Genomic DNA, 16559 nt, shown 5'->3' with positions numbered 1-16559 from the left:
GCTGGTATTTGCTAGTTGATTTTCTAGAAACTGGGTACCTGCAGTGCTTTGATACAAGTTTTCGAAACTAAATTTAAATCTGGACAGAATCACTTCCTGCCCCGGCCCCCCCCCAATATGCTCCCTCCAAAACGACTGCATTTTAAACCCAGTCCTTTGACAACTTAAAGACAGCAAGAAAGACAACTTTTCAAACCCAAAGCAGCAAGTCTCAAGTAACTGGGCCAGGGTAACCAGGTTTCTGAGAATTGCTGCTCTTCTAAGAACTGTTGCAATCAAAGCACAGGATGGCCAAGGGGGAGGTATTTTCAAGTACATCCTGCTGGTCGTGAACACAACAAGGAAGAGGAGCCAGGCTTCACGTAACACACTGTTCCACCAAACTCCCTCCCCTCCCGGAGCAAGATGGGTTTAGCAGCTTGGGCGAACATTTCATTGCTCAACTGTCCCTCCAGAATTCAAGGCCTTTTGTCTTGAATGAACCTCTGTCGGGAAGGTGGGGGGAGGGGGGCCGGTGGAGGCAGCAGGTGCGTTGGTGAGGGTGTATTTCTTTGGGCTTCTGTTGCCCAGAGCTACGGTATTCAAACTGAGAACTAGACTTCGTGGGGAAGCTTTCCCGCAGACGTCCCTCAGATCCACGAAGAAGCAGGCAGAGGCTTCTCCGCCCTAATGAGCCACGCGTGACTCCGTTACGGCCCGTTTCACCGGGTGCTGTCCCTGTGTCATTCCATATTCCGCTACCTCTTCTACTGGTTGGTGAGCCCTTGAACCAAAAAAAACTGACTGACACATTCATCACTGAATCCCTGGCACCTAGCACATTTGCACAGAGAGAGCCAGAGGGACAGGACGGGCACACAGAGCCTCCCCTTGGAGGCGCCAGCCGCACAGAGTGCCATATCTCCAGTCCACACCTTGCCCCCGGCTCCAGACCAGACTTCCAACTACCTTCTAGACACCTCCATTCAGACGGTCCGCAGGCCAATAACGAACTCCTCACGGGCCCCCACTGCTTCCAAGCCCACCCCATGACTAGCCTCTAAAGGGGCTGCAGATCTGACGGGGCATCACCTGCTTAAGGACCTTCCATGCCCCCCGCCCCCATTATCATTACCCGGAGGGTAACGTTCACGGTCCTCGGGAAAGCAGACGCGGCCCCCCGCCATCGGCACCCCTGCTTCCTCCTCTCCTCCGTTTTCATCTGCCACCGCTCCCCTGGTCCTACCACATGCTCCGGGGTCCCCAGGCTCACCATGCTGCCGCCTCCCTCCATGCCTGGCTAACCGATGGCTCCTTCAAGACGCTGCAGAAGACTCACTGTGCCTCGGAAGCATATTTCTGAATCGCGTCTAAGCTCTCCGCCCGCCCGCGCTGAGTCACAAACCCCTCTTCTCTTCCACACGACGCCTTGCGGGCAACAGCAAGCACGTCGTGTCTGTGACCGAACGAAGCCCCCGTGTGCACCCAAGGTGCCGGAGCTCGGAGTAGGACGCGAACGTGCCCGATGACGCCTGGACCCTGTGGCTGAGCCTCAGGTCCGAGGCCAGGACTTGAACTCCTAATCCAGCTCCCCTGCCTTAGATGGTCAACACTCTCTGTCACTTCTCCCCCGAGACAGAAACTTCCTCCTTCACATCTGCTGTCCCTTGTCTCCTACCTTGTAGGAATGGGGACTCGGCCCTGGGAGGCGGCCTCAGACTGCCTCACGACTGCCAGCCTGCCCGGAGGAGAGGCTCACTTACCAGGTCTTCCTGCCTCTTCTCTCCACCATGGAGGATGGCTCCCCTCACTGCGGGCTCAACTGCCACTAACTGCCCACTGGCCAGGATTCCTGGCCTCTGATTGGGCCCCGTCCCCTGCCAGGCCCCTCGGAAACAGAACCGCTCCTCACAGAGTCCGTGGGGCAAGGCCTTCTTCATTCATTTAACTGAGGCCTGTGGGTTCACCCCCCGGGAGAATCTCTCACTCTGGCCAACACCGCATCCGGCCTCCTGAGCCCCCTTGCAAATCCTCCCGGTCCACATTCTGTTCCTGAGTCCCTCTCCAGACTGGTCGTTCTTGTTTTTGTACGGCCAAGGCTTAGGACAGCCCACAGAGGGCCAAAGCCGTGTTCAGGCTTTACCACTTCTTCCCCAGATCATTCCAACAGCCTTTTCTTGAGCCTGGCCATCCCCAAACTTAGCCCCTCGAGTCCATCCTCCACAGGAAAAGATCTCTGGGGTATGTAAGCAGGTCGTACGCTGTTGCTGAAGCTTAAGGTATATAGTTCCAGGGCACGGCGAGGGCACGATGAGGAAAGAACTGAAGGCGGGCGTCGGTGGGGACCACGAAATTTCCCTCCCCAGCAGCAAAGGCTCCGCGAGCCAGACCCATGAAGAGTCGAGAAGCTGGGCCTTCGGTCAGCTGAGCCTGCAGCCTCGGAAGATCCACAAGGAAGCGTCCGTGGACAGAGTGGGAAGCAAAACACTAAATACAGTCACGGGGACGATCCAAAGGGCCCGGTCTAAGGCCTGGGGACCAGGTACAGGGCCATGGGACTGAGGCAGGACGACAGAGGAGTCAGGAAGACACGGAATCTGCAGAAGGGGCTTAAGGGGCTTGGGGACAGCTGCAAGGGCTTTTATTAGATACACGTGACCGCACCCACCACGAGGACCGTCCAACCGGCGGCCATGGGCACCAATACGACCTTTTCTATTGGCACTAGGGAGCCATGGAATGCTTTTTAATTACAGAGGTGACAAAACCATTTCCGTGCCTGAGGGAGGAGGGATTCAGGGAGAAGAGGTGAGAAACCACCCAAAATGCTGTTAGCTCTGTCCCAGACGTCTCAGTCACTCCCAAGGAGCTGCGGGCCAGCAGAGCAAGCACGGGGGAGGGGCGGAGTGCTGGTCACAAGACACACATCCGTGCGACGCGCCACCGTGTGTCAGAGTACCTTCTCTCATCCTTGAAACGCAAAAGAAAACTAGCCCATTCACAGCAACTTCACTCACATTAATGTTTGAAGACCACACGTTTCTGATCCATCCAGGGTCTTTCATCATTGGAATCTGAAAAAGAAAAACGTGAGAGATCAATCACTGGAAACGTCCTGGAAAGGGACACTGGGACCGACGGCACAGCCTCGTGAATGCACGAAAACCCACTGGCCCATACGCTTCAACGGGGCGAATTTTACGCTATGTATTTCTGTCTCAAGAGAAAGCAGCAGCGGTGAGGACGTGGTGAGTTCTCTCTGAGCGTGTTTGCGGAGCCTGTGAGGTCTGGGCTACCTGGGGCACATGACGAGGTCGTGAGTCTCTCTCCTCCCTCTCTCTGTGTTCACCTCTCCCCCTTCCCCAAGCACACGTGGGGCCATGTGGAGAAATGATGGGAGTCGGGGTCAGAAGGCACGCCATTAAGGGCTGCCTGCACAGTTCCTTAGCTGTCGCTGCACAAGGCTTGTTTCCTCTCTTCTTTTTTTTAAATGCTTATTTATTTTTGAGAAAGAGAGAGCAGGGGGAGGGGCAGAGAGAGAGGGAGACACAGAATCCTAAGCAGGCTCCGGGCTCCGAGCCGTCAGCACAGGGCCCGACGCGGGGCTCGAACTCACGAACTGTGAGATCATGACCTGGGCCGAAGTCGGACGCTTAACCGACGGAGCCACCCAGGCGCCCCAAGGTTTGTTTTCCTATCTGTAAAATGGGCGTAACAGTAACCCCAGACCCAACGGCTGTGTTGTAAGCGTTAACGGAGTGCATTCAGGTGGAAGGGGACACAAACGAGCTGGGGAGACTGCCGGTGTGGCCCCCACCTAAGGAAGCAGGGCCTGCACTGTCTCCTTTTCCTACAGGAGCCCCAGGGGGAGCCCCGAGGTCCGGCCCCCACACTAAGGGACGCGTCACGTTTACGTAGGCCTCAAATCACACTCACGTGATACTCAAAAACATACACGTTCCAAGTTCAACTATCGCAGCCCAGAGTCAACAGCCTTTGAAGCCCCTTTGGTCTGTCTCCCTTGTCCTGTCACCCCTCACCCTGTCACCCTACCTGCGACCCACTGGACGCATTTAGCTTTTCCAGTCCATGGTTCTGATTGGCTGATAGTTCGTGGTGTTTGTTACTTGATATCACTGTTTATTGGGTTTCTCTCGGGGGGTCATGTACTGAGGGAGGCAGTGGGAATGCAGAGGTGAATAAAAATGTAAACCTTGCCCTTGAGTCACTCGCAATCTAGCAGGGGTTGGGCTAGAAGACAGGTAGAAAATTTGTCGTGGCTGAGGCCACCAGAACAGGCCCAGGGTCCCGTGGGAGCACAGGAGGGAGCCAACAGCTTTCCTGCAGGGAATGCGAGGAATCCCGTGCCATCCACAGAAGGTCTGAGCTGCTTCTTAAGGATAAGGGGGCTCTTGGAGAAGAGAGGAGGGAGAAAGGCCTTCCCAAGCAGGGAAGAGAGCAAGTTCAAAGAAACAAAGGCATCGTATGTTTATTTGGGGGAGGCCCCCGTGACGGGAGAACAGTCACTGCAAGGAGACATGAGGGGCCCTCGATAGGTCCACGGTCGGGAGACGTGGGGACCGTGGGGCCATTTTCTCCTTTAGAGAAAAGCCCTCCTCAAACAAAATCCTGTGGGAGGCCATACGTAACCAGACAGAACAGGAACTGTTTCAGTCGTATCAGGGAAGGGGCCCAGAGTCCTTGTCTTGGCTGCAGAACCCTGAGGTTCCAGAGAACACAGTCTGAGAACAGTCGGTGGGCACCGTGGGAGCCCCAGGGAGTGGGAGGAGCAGACCTGTGTCTTACAGGATCATTCTGACGTCTGATATCGGAGGCAGAGGAGTGAATTTAAAGGCTATTCCAGGGGTGCCTGGGTGGCTCAGTCAGTCAAGCGTCCAACTCTCGGTTTCGGGTCAGGTCATGATCTCACGGTTTGTGGGTTCGACCTCTGCGTCGGGCTCTGCACTGACAGGATGGAGCCTGCTTGGGATTCTCTCTCTTTCTCTCTCTCTCTCTCTCTGTACCTCCCCGGTTTGTGCTGTCTCTGTCTCTCTCAAAATAAATAAATAAACTTAAAAAAAACGTAAAGGCTCTTCCAGCAAAGGATGGTCAGGAGGTGAGCCAAGGAGAGGGCGGGGTGGGCGAAGAGGGAGATTTCGAGGGCGACTGAAGTCCCTGGCCTGGGTGCCTAGGTAGATGATGGTATCATTAACTAAATGAGAAAAACCGGAAGGATAAATTTGGGGAGGACTTTTCTAGTATCCTGGAACCACAGCTGGAGTAAGAGGGATAGAGTTTCCTCTGACAAGCCCTGGGAAAGGCGGCAGACGCGGGTTAAGGGGTTCCCCCTCCCCACTTCCCACCCCCGCCAAGTCTGGATCTTTGTTGGGAAAGTGGGGCACGAAGATGGGGTTCTTCATCTATACGCTGCTTAATGTGGTCCTTACTTCAGTCCCGATTTCAACAGAAACACTTCTGGGAATCCAGCTACTGGTCCCACTTCAGCTCCTGTGGAATATTACAGCATGCCTCTAAAGAACCATGCAACTTGGATACAGATGCTCTGGACCATCCAACTCAAATTCCTCCTGGAGCACGAGCACGCGCTGGGCACAATGGCTCCACTCACTTCAGATTCACGAGGCCGGCCTGGAAGGCCAAGAGCAGTTTAAATCCACAATGCTTACATTTGATCCCGATTAAAGACCAAGTTTCACATCGAATACCAAATACGTTCTACTGCCAGGGGAACTCTGAACCCTCCAAGGGTCTGGTTTGATTTCAGAGATTAAACGTAAGCACAAGAACAAAAAATGGCGAACTCGTGTCTTTCCACCAGTAATTTCTCTCAAAATTAAGAAGAAAATGAATAATCTCCTCCCCCCCCCCCAACTGTTTGTCTGCTGCTTTCCAAAATTCTTTTTTTTTTTTAAATTTTTTTTTTCAACGTTTTTATTTATTTTTGGGACAGAGAGAGACAGAGCATGAACGGGGGAGGGGCAGAGAGAGAGGGAGACACAGAATCGGAAACAGGCTCCAGGCTCTGAGCCATCAGCCCAGAGCCTGACGCGGGGCTCGAACTCACGGACCGCGAGATCGTGACCTGGCTGAAGTCAGACGCTTAACCGACTGCGCCACCCAGGCGCCCCCTGCTTTCCAAAATTCTAACGCAGAATTGGAAGTCCAGCCTCCGGAGCCTGTGCGCCACACGGGGAACAGTCACGGCGGACCCCAGACACGAACTTGGGTTTGAACCTCCGTTCTCCCACTAGAGCTGTGTGGCCTTCGACGCAGAATTCTAGCCTCAGTAGTCTCATCTGTGAAGAGAGGGAAATGCTGAAATGGTTTCCTCAGAGGCGACGTAAGAATGGCGAGATAATATGCCGTGTAAAACAAGAACACACCACACGCGTATCAGCTGCTGCTCGTGGGTGATGACCCTACAGTTCAGACTCATTGTGAGGAATAGATGAGCGTCTTCCCAACAGCTGGGTTGTTCTTCCCTTATTTATACTCTGAGCCGTATAATTGCTCGGGTCCTTCTGTAGGTAGGAGTTGCAGATTCACGTTTCTGTTCCACCCCTGCTGAGTAGGACCCCGTGAAATGCACGGTGGCACTCGCCTCATTCGTGGCTCTGTTTTCCATCTCTACTTTTTTTTCCTTTCAGTCCTCATTTAATTTATATGTAGGTAACTGCCGTGGACCGAATGGGTGTGTCCACGCCCAATTCAGATGTTGATGCCCTAATCCCCCGTTCTATGGTATTGGGGGTGGGGCCATTGAGGGCTGTTAAGGTCATTAGGGTAGAGACCTCATGAAGGGGGTTAAGTGCCTTGTAAGGAGAGATAGGAGAGAGATGTCTCCCTGCCGTGCGAGGACACATCAGGAGGGTGGTTTTCTACAAGCCAAGAAGGGGTCTCCCAACAAAACCCCACCATGATGGCACCCAGATCTCGGATATCCAGCCTCCAGAGCTATGAGAAATGTGTATCGTTTAAGCTCCCCAGTCTATGGTGTTTTTGTTAGAGCAGCTTGAGCTGGCTGACGGAGATCCTGTTATGTTTCCAACCATCTTCTGTCCATGGTCATACACAGTGAAGGATACAGACATGATGGACAGATAAGTGGGTAGGCCAATGGATACAGAAAAATGGGAGACATGCTTGGGGAATGAACCCAGTCAATGTGCACAGATGAACAGACAGAAGATAGCCAGACCCTTCCCTTCTGTCTTTTCATTTTCTGCTGTGTTTTGCCTGCTCACCTGACCACACTGATCGGTACAGGCTAAGGACTGGTGCAGGTTGAAATAGAACCACAAAGACTGGTCCTAGCCTGGCCAGGGCCTCTGCCAGTTAGAAGTGGAGTCATATGGGGGGGGCGCCTGGGTGGCTCCGTCGGTGAAGCGTCTGACTTCGGCTCGGGTCGCGATCTCATGGTTTGTGGGTTCGAGCCCCGCGTCGGGCTCTGTGCTGACAGCTCGGAGCCTGGAGCCTGCTTCCCATTCTGTGTCTCCTTCTCTCTCTCTGCCCCTCGCCTCCCCCCAAAAATAAATAAACATTAAAAAAATCATGCTATGAGAGTCAAGCGAGAGGCGTACTTGGAGGTGACCAGCACGTACCGTGTGCTTGGGGACGCTGAATTTGAATCTCTGTTGCCTATTGATGAAGATCAAGTTCCAGGTCACAGTCCCTTAGGTTCCTCATGGGTTCAGGCTCTGTTACACCCCTTTCCCACCATTTGCTAGAGTTTACATGTCTGAACCCTGGGTCCAAATGCAAATTCAGTCCTGTGTGGCTCCAAAGGTCTTGCTTCAGTTTCGTGGATGGACAAACGTATGGACAGCAGGTTCCCACCAGCACAGAAGGGGGAAGGTGGGATCTCCAGGCAGAAACGCTTCCAGACTGCCAGGCGGAGAGGCCAGAGCGATAGTCCAGGCGGTGCCCGTGTGCAAAAGGGGTCCCCTAAAGTTCATTTGTGAACTTATTTTTCAGCAGAGAGTATCATTTTCACACAGAAACAGTTCTATCCAAATGAGTTCACTTCTCCGGGGAAGGGGAGGGCAGAGGAATCCACATCAGAGCTGAACAAACAGCAGTCCTTCCGGCCGGAGTCGTAAGAGCACGGAGTTCCACTTATTTAAAAAGCACCTCCTTTTGGGGGAAAATTCATTCCAACTCCAACCGAAGTGTCCAGGAAGACACAGAACGGTCCAGGATACAATGGAAGGACCATTGCTCTGGGGATCCAGCAACTCAGGCTCTAGCTCCGTTTCTCACGTGCAGGGGGAAATGGAGGAGGCTTGGGCAAAATACTTCCCTTCCTTGGGTCTCGATTTTTCCATCAGCCAAAAGATGGGAGTTGCACCTTTTGGGTGATTCCTCGGCACTTTTTATCTCCAACATTCGGCAAGTCTAAACGTCCACGCCCTCCGACATCATGAGCCCAATGACAAGACCCCCTTTCTTTTCTATCACTATGACTTGAAATAAAGGAAGATGGTAAGGGACAGTTTGTTCTGGCTGGGGGGCAAGTGGGGTGAAGCGGACGAGGCTGAAATTAGACAAAGTCAGGCCCTAACCTGGGCCCCCCCCTGAGAGTTCCCCAGACTCCCCAGAAATGGAGAGAGCATCCGCAGTCCAGGGAATTAGATGTAAGCCTTGGCTACAATATTTAATAATGCTTAGTGTTGAGTAGATCACTTCATGTCTGAGAAATTCCTTTCCTTCAATTACGAAATGAGGTAAATAATACTTCTTCCGCCTTCAAAGCTCGCAAGGACAAAATAAGCGCTTCCAAAGTCCCAGCTCTCTGACCCACTGTCTGAGCTCATGGGATTACATTGGGCCCACTTGGATAATCCAGGCTAATCTCCCTATTTTAAGGTCCGTGATGAGTAACCTAAATTCCATATGCAACCTTACTTCTTTTTCTCCACGTAATTAATAATATTCACAAGTGCCAAGGATTAGGATACCTTTGAGGGACCACTGTTGTGCCTGGCACAGCCTCCTGATGGGATCGCCCACATCCCCACGTGCCATCCTGCCGTTCAGTCCCCGTGCTGCAGCCGTGGTCATCTTTGTTGACAGGCTGGTCACATCACTTCAAAATCACTCAAGGAAATAGATACAATGTTTACAATGTTTTAACCTCTTCCTTAACTTGGTGAACAAAGTTCCCACCCACCTGTCCAGTCTCATCTCCCTCTTCTTGCTCCTTGTGATCTCTCTGACTCAGTCACCCTGGCCTTTTAACCCTTCCTATTCAACCTACTTCCACCAGCCACGGGGCCTTTGCACGTGCCATTTCCTCTGCCTGAGACACATGTCGGCTGATTAGCTACTACCCGTTGCCAGACCAGACCACCGCCAAGCGTCACCTCCTCAGAGAGGCTGCCCCTGGCCTCTTCAACTGGATCACATCATAACTGCACCCCCCCACACACAATATCCTTATCGCTCCTTAATAGCACATAACACAGCTTGCAAGGCTATGTTTGTTTGCCGAACTGTTCAGCTAATGACAGTTTCCTCCATAAGGGACAGGGCCTATGGTTCTTATCGTTGTATCCCCAGCAGTGCCTGGCACATAGTAGATATTCAATAAATACGTACTGAATGGAAGAATAAAAGCATGATTTTTTCAATATACAGATGAGGACCCTGGAGCTCAGAAGGTCGAGGGACTTAGACAAGGTCACAGAGCTAGCGGTTGGGGGGGGTGGGTTGTGCGAGCTGGGATGTGACCCAGGTTTCACTGACTTCAAAGTCATGGCATCACTCCGTCTGCATTTCAGTCTGTTGGGGTGGAAGGGGGCTATGCATGCCCTGATTTGTGTGCACTTTTCCTAAGGGAAAGAGGAAGGTGGTGTTGGTCCCCGTGGCTCTTTGGTGGCTTCATGCCTTAGGCCTTTGTCTGACCAACGCTGTGGCCCGTAACCACTAAGGGGAAGTTTTCGCCTGGCCCTGGCACGTCCTCCTGGTCACGTGTGTGGGAGCTGAGCTCGCCCAGGCCTCACCATTGACCGGCGGTGACCGCCCTGCCCCCGCGCCCTGCAGTCACCCAGCCATTTGTCACATAAGTGCACCTGTCCTGGAGGGGTGCTCAGCACATGGGGGTCCAGGCAGAGGGAACCGCATGGGATACAGGCTCGCAATGGGAGTCGGGGTGTCGGGTGACCCACGGCTATGGGATCCCAGCTTGTGACCATGAGCGTTTGTTCCCTTCCACGGGCCTCAGTACCCCCGTGTGTATCATGAGGGGGCTGGAGTGGACAGAGTACATCCCCTTCCTGCTCGGGCAGTCTGTGTTCTCCTGGGTATCCGTGGTATGCTCTGTGAGTCCACACTGAGCCCGCCCTGCACAGTGTCCTGGGGAAGGGACTTCACTTCCCGGATAGAAACCCCTCCCCACAGAGAAGTGAGCCCGGCACAGGCTCCTCCCCAAGCCCCGTCTTCCACTGCAGCCACTGGACAGACGGACGAGGGGGTCGGCACCCTGCCCAGCTCTGCCCAGGACACCGGCCCTCACCACTGCCACTGCTTCAGGCCCAGACGTGACCCCAGGACTGTGCTCAGCAAAGGAAGCTTGAGCCTCACGTGGGGCGTGTAGGCGGTGTGCATGCACACTCGTGTGCATTAGATGGCCTCGGGTTCTTTGCTGTGGCTCCCAGTGACAGGCCGAGTCCAACAGCCCTGCCCTACAATGCGCCTATTTATGAAAAGAAGCCGCACAGCCCGCAAACGTATGCACATGCGTGCGTGTGTCGATACAAGGATAGAATAGGCTGGAAAACAAGAACACAGCCTCTAATCAGAGGGATCTAATGGGGAAATTTGGTTTAATTTAATTGAAATTAACTTACTACAGGCAATCATTGAGCACCCAGTGTTTGCCAGGCACCATGCCAGGAGTTAGGAATCTAGAAAAACAGAAGAGCCGGTCCGATGCTCTGGGAAGGGCCAGGAGCCCAGGGAAGACCCCAGGGAGGGCCAGGGTTAGACCCCAGGGTTCTCAGGGCAATGACTTCAGGCTGCTTGGGCACTCCAAACCCTGGCCTCCAAGCCTGGAAGACTGGTTGTTCCGAGTCTACCAGTGGGCAGCCCGGAGCCACGCCATCCCCCAAGCAGCGCAGTGGGTCCCGAGGCCTCTCCGGGGACGGGGGTGCAGGTTGCACAACACCAGCTCCGTGGCAGAGAGACAGATTTGGAAACATTAGAGGAAACAGAGATAAAGATTCTTTTCCTTCATAGCTTCTCGGTGCCTGTATGTCTCTGTACATCACCAGTCTCCAAGAGGAAACATAGAAAGTGGCATTTCCCCAAACTGCGCAATCTTGAAACCCCCTTTTCACTGAATAAATGGTGGGGGTTGTAAGTCAGGGAACTTAGTTTGGAGAAATTGTGCTGCAGAGGTAACAGGAGTTGTGTCCAACGCGGGGGGCCATTCACGCAGCCTTCCCACCTCCTCCAACCCCCCACCCCCAGTGGAGGATAAGGTAGCAGCTTCAAGAAAACCATGTCTGGGGGTGCCTGGGTGGCCCAGTCGTTTGAGCGTCTGACTCTCGATCTCGGCTCAGGTCATGATCTTACGGTTTGTGGGTTCGAGCCCCATGTCCAGCTCCTCACTGACAGCACGGAGCCTGCTTGGGATTCTCTCTCTCCCTCTCTCTCTCTGCCCCTCCCCTGTTCACACACTATAAATAGATAGATAGCTATATGATAGATGATAGATAGATAGATAGATAGATAGATAGATAGATAGATACTTTAAAAAAAAAGAACGCAAGTCTGAATGGGGAGACTCATGGAAGGAGCGAGAGGAGGTAAAATAGTGAGACAGGAGTAGATGTTTCTGCACTGAGGCCAGAGTGAGGGACGGTGACCCAGCCCGCCCAGCTTGCTCCTCACACTGTCCTTGCTGCAGAGACCCCTGGGCACGCACCAGGAATCCCTTCTTCACCAGGCCAGGCCGAGCAAGCCAAGGTCTGTCTTTCTCAAGCAACCCCTTTACGTGCTGTATTAACCACGTGTTTTATCTTCTGCATTTTTTTTTAATTTGTTTTTTAACGTTTATTTATTTCTGAGACAGAGAGAGACAGAGCATGAACGGGGGAGGGTCAGAGAGAGGGAGACACAGAATCCGAAACAGGCTCCAGGCTCTGAGCCATCAGCCCAGAGCCTGACGCGGGGCTCGAACTCACGGACCGTGAGATCATGACCTGAGCCGAAGTCGGCCGCTTAACCGACTGCGCCACCCAGGCGCCCCTGCATTTTGATGCTCTAATATTTAGGACCTTGCTGACCATGAAGAGACTGCCCCCTCCCCCAGACCTGCCAAGGAGAGAAACCAGTATCATCTCCACACCACAGGGCACTTACTCTTGTGACTAAAAAGGAATATCAGCAATATTTGTTTATTTTCTTAAGAATAAAAAACCCGGGGGGCGCCTGGGTGGCGCAGTCGGTTAAGCGTCCGACTTCAGCCAGGTCACGATCTCGCGGTCCGTGAGTTCGAGCCCCGCGTCGGGCTCTGGGCTGATGGCTCAGAGCCTGGAGCCTGTTTCCGATTCTGTGTCTCCCTCTCTCTCTGCCCCTCCCCCATTCATGCTCTGTCTCTCTCTGTCCCAAAAATAAATAAACGTTGAAAAAAAAAATTAAAAAAAAAAAAAAAAAACTCGGGGGGGGGGGGGGGCGCCTGAGTGGCTCAGTCGGTTAAGCGTCCAACTTCGGCTCAGGTCATGATCTCGCGGTTTGTGGGTTCAAGCCCTGCATCAGGCTCTGTGCTAATGGCTCAGAGCCTGGAGCCTGCTTCAGATTCTGTGTCTCCCTCTCTCTCTGCCCCTCCCCTGTTCATGCTCTCTCTCTTTCTCAAAAACAAGGAAACATTAAAAAAAAAAAAAAAAAAAAAGAATAAAAAACTCAGGGCACCTGGGTGGCTCAGTCGGCTAAGTGTCCTAGTCTCGAATTCGGCTCAGGTCATGATCTCACAGTTCGTGAGTTCGAGCCCCAGGTCAGGCTCTACGCTGACAGCACAGAGCCTGCTTGGGATCCTCCCTCTCTCTCTCTCTCTCTCTCTCTCTCTGTCCCTCACCACTCGTGCTCATTCACTGTCTCCCTCAAAATAAATCAACTTAAAAACAAAAAAAGAATAAAAAACTCTCACTAGTGACCCAGCTGAAATCCAGCTTTCCACAATTGGCTTTTTTGGATCCCAGAGCTCGGTGACATTTATGAGAAGTGAGAATTTCTTTCCTAGGCAAACCAACCAACAAATCCAGAGCCCATAATTCAACCACCTCCTTGACAAGGCACTCACACTTGGCCACCATCCACCTGCTGTCCATCTGGTACCGCGGGGCCAGGTACCAGACCACGAGGAACAGCCCTAAGCCCCAGAACCTGCTGGAATCATTCACACCAGCCAGTCCAACGCCCACTTACCCTACCTGCCATTCCTTCCCCGTGGAAACCACAGTAAAGGCTCCTGCCCACGTCTCTCTCCTTGCTCCCTCTGCTTCTACCTGTGGCCCCATGTGGAGTGTCATGCCTCCCGTTTCTAGGGATCGGTGAGTATTACAAAACTCTTCCTTCGTGACAGTCATTTCCATGTCTGTGTGTCTTACCACACCTGAGGAAAACAACTCTTAGGTGGCCTCAGAACATCTGTCATCCTAGTGCTGCAAGACCGGAAGGTGAAACTCCGCAGAAACAGCCCTGGTAACACCGGGGCATTGAATGCCCAGGGGGGATTACGCAAAATAGTCAAGGGACAGCTTCAGCACTGCCACTGATGAAACCAAACAGATACGCAAGCAACCAGAAAGGACACATCAGCCCTGGATACACCAATGGGTGATACGAGTAGATTTTTATGGGGTAACTACAATAGAGACTCTAGAATCTGACAGGCTTGAGCTCAAATCCTAGACCCATCACAAACTCAATGTGTGGCCTTGACCTGGTCATGTAACTTTTCTTGTGCTCCAGATTTTTCAACCCCTAAAATGGGGATAAGAATATATTGTAATTATATGGAGGATTAAATATGGATGAAGTTAAAGCACTTAGCACAGACACCATTATACATTATGCATTCAATAAATGTCATATAGGGGCGCCTGGGTGGCTCAGTCTGTTAAGCATCTGACTTCGGCTCAGGTCATGATCTCGTGGCTCCTAGATTTGAGCCCCGTGTTGGGCTCTGGGCTGACAGCTCAGAGCCTGCTTCGGATCCTTTGTCTCCCTCTCTCTGCACCCCTCCCCGACTCGCACTCTGTCTCTCTCTCTCTCTTTCTCAAAAATAAACATTAAAAACTTTTTAAATAAAAAATAAATGCTGTATATTATTATTATCATTATTACTATATTTATAAATGGCATTACTGCAGATCTGGTGCAGTTACTCATTCTTTTTTTTGTTTTTTTTTTTTAATTTTATTTTTTTGAATTTACATCCAAATTCGTTAGCATATAGTGCAACAATGATTTCAGGAGTAGATTCCTTAGTGCCCCTGACCCATTTAGCCCATCCCCCCTCCCACAACCCCTCCCGTAACCCTCAGTTTGTTCTCCATATTTATGAGTCTCTTCTGTTTTGTCCCCCTCCCTGTTTTTACATTATTTTTGTTTCCCTTCCCTTATGTTCATCTGTTTTGTCTCTTAAAGTCCTCGTACGAGTGAAGTCATCTGATTTTTGTCTTTCTCTGACTAATTTCACTTAGCATAATACCCTCCTGTTCCATCCACGTAGTTACAAATGGCAAGATTTCATTCTTCTTGATTGCCGAGTCATACTCCATTGTATATATAGACCACACCTTCTTTATCCATTCATCCATCAATGGACATTTGGGCTCTTTCCATACTTTGGCTATTGTGGATAGTGCTGCTATAAACATGGGGGTGCATGTGTCCCTTTGAAACAGCACACCCATATCCTGTGGAAAAATGCCTAGTAGTGCAATTGCTGGGTCATAGGGTAGTTCTATTTTTAGTTTTTTTGAGGAACCTCCATACTGTTTTCCAGAGTGGCCGCACCAGCTTGCATTCCCAGTAATTACTCATTCTTATTGACTATCCATTGTGTGGGCCACCTGGGCCAGGGGTTGTGGACACACTTGAACGTCGAGAAACCAGTGAGGACTAGATTAGTCAAGTCCAATCATACATCGATCAAGCATTTGCTACATTCCACGCCCTGTGCTAAGTACCTAGTTCATCACTGGGGCAATCACCAAAATGACTAAGACACGATCACCCAAGTCATTCATAGTCTAGCAGGAAAAACGGTGCAGAAACGAATCTGAATACCCTACCTAGCGAATGCTATCGTGGAAGCATGAACCAAGTGCTGGGGTAGTTCCGAGGGACGACGATCTCCTAGGGAGAGATGAGGGAGGCTCAGGAACGTCATCGCAGAAGAGCTGGGTGCTGACGATCGAGCAGGAGTTCACCAGGCCGACAAGGAAGGGTGTGGCAAGCGGAAGTAAAGGCACGTGCACAAGGAGACGCAAACAACGGCGTCGTCAGCCAGCGAGGAGACAAACACAGAGTGAGCGCGGAGAGCAGAGCTGAGGAAGAGCAAGGACTCTGCCATTCGGGAGGAGGACCCGAGGACTGAGACGGACAGAACCGGGGTGTCGCGGAGGCGTTTTGTCCCAGAAGTGACAGTGGGATACCAGCCGAGGCTACAGGGGATCAGCCTGGGGGCCCAGGGGTGCTCAGTGGCTCTGGGAGCGGGCAGGCAGCCGCCAATGACAGCCGCTACCGAGGGAGTGGCGACCTCGTGCTGAGAGATGCACTGGGCGCCTGCTGGGCACGTACACGTGTGTCTCTGGAGGCCTCGCACCTCCGTGAGATGCAGTTCCACATGCATCCACCTGGAAATGAAGAAGCGAAGGCTCAAAGCAGCATCACGTGACCTGCCCAAGGTCACACGCAGCAGAAGCAGCCAAGCTGTGAACGAGCCCAGGTCTGTCCAACCCTTTCCCTCCAGAGGGGCAGGGGGCTGTTGCAGTGGCCCATCAGGAGGGCATGAGGGGTGGTGGTGGGCCAGGCCAGAGAGAGCACACGGTGGGACAGAGGTCAGCGTGAGAGCCTGGGAAGTGGGGACACACACCCATGGGCACCGCACCACCGGGCTGAGGTCGGTTAAGCCTAAAGGGGCCCCGGGGTGTAGCGCTGTGCCCCTGCCCTTGGGCAGATGCTGGGGGCCCCACGTGGGGGAGAACAAACTGAACGGCAGGTAACTGGACACCAAGCCCCCAGCACCCAAGTCACGCCCAACACAGAGTGACCAGTAGAGGCTACTTAAAGGGACTTCAACTATGCAGCAGGGTGATGACCTGAGGCCATATATCCGGCTTCTCAATGTGGAATAAGGACGTGCACCTGCCATGTGCTAGGTGCTCCCATATTCAATTCCTGTCCTTCCTCTCTAAGCACTATGGGCATTACCGTCCTGGGTTCTTTTTAATGTTTATTTATTTATTTGAGAGACGGAGAGAGAGACGGAGAGAGAGAATCCCAAGCAGGCACCGCTCTGTCGGCACAGAGCCCGATGCGGGGCTCAAACT

General features: G+C 52.5%; 1 protein-coding gene across 5 annotated transcripts in view; it reads right to left on the bottom strand.

Moving 5' to 3' along the window:
* The window catches only part of LPIN1 (lipin 1), a 129395-nt gene that overhangs the window by 92801 nt on the left and 20035 nt on the right, over positions 1 to 16559 (bottom strand). For 4 of the 5 annotated variants that reach the window (XM_086700044.1, XM_086700050.1, XM_086700047.1 and 1 more), the window contains exon 2: positions 2997 to 3053. The exons of the other annotated variant lie outside the window; for it this stretch is intronic. In XM_086700044.1, coding sequence (XP_086556170.1) covers positions 2997 to 3053 — 57 coding nt within the window. The remainder of the gene's footprint in view (positions 1 to 2996; positions 3054 to 16559) is intronic. 5 annotated transcript variants of the gene reach the window in all.

Source organism: Puma concolor, chromosome A3 (genome assembly GCF_028749965.1).
Source record: "Puma concolor isolate L17-30 chromosome A3, mPumCon1.1.hap2, whole genome shotgun sequence".
Classification (NCBI taxonomy): domain Eukaryota; kingdom Metazoa; phylum Chordata; class Mammalia; order Carnivora; family Felidae; genus Puma; species Puma concolor.
This window is presented reverse-complemented; position numbering and strand designations above follow the sequence as displayed.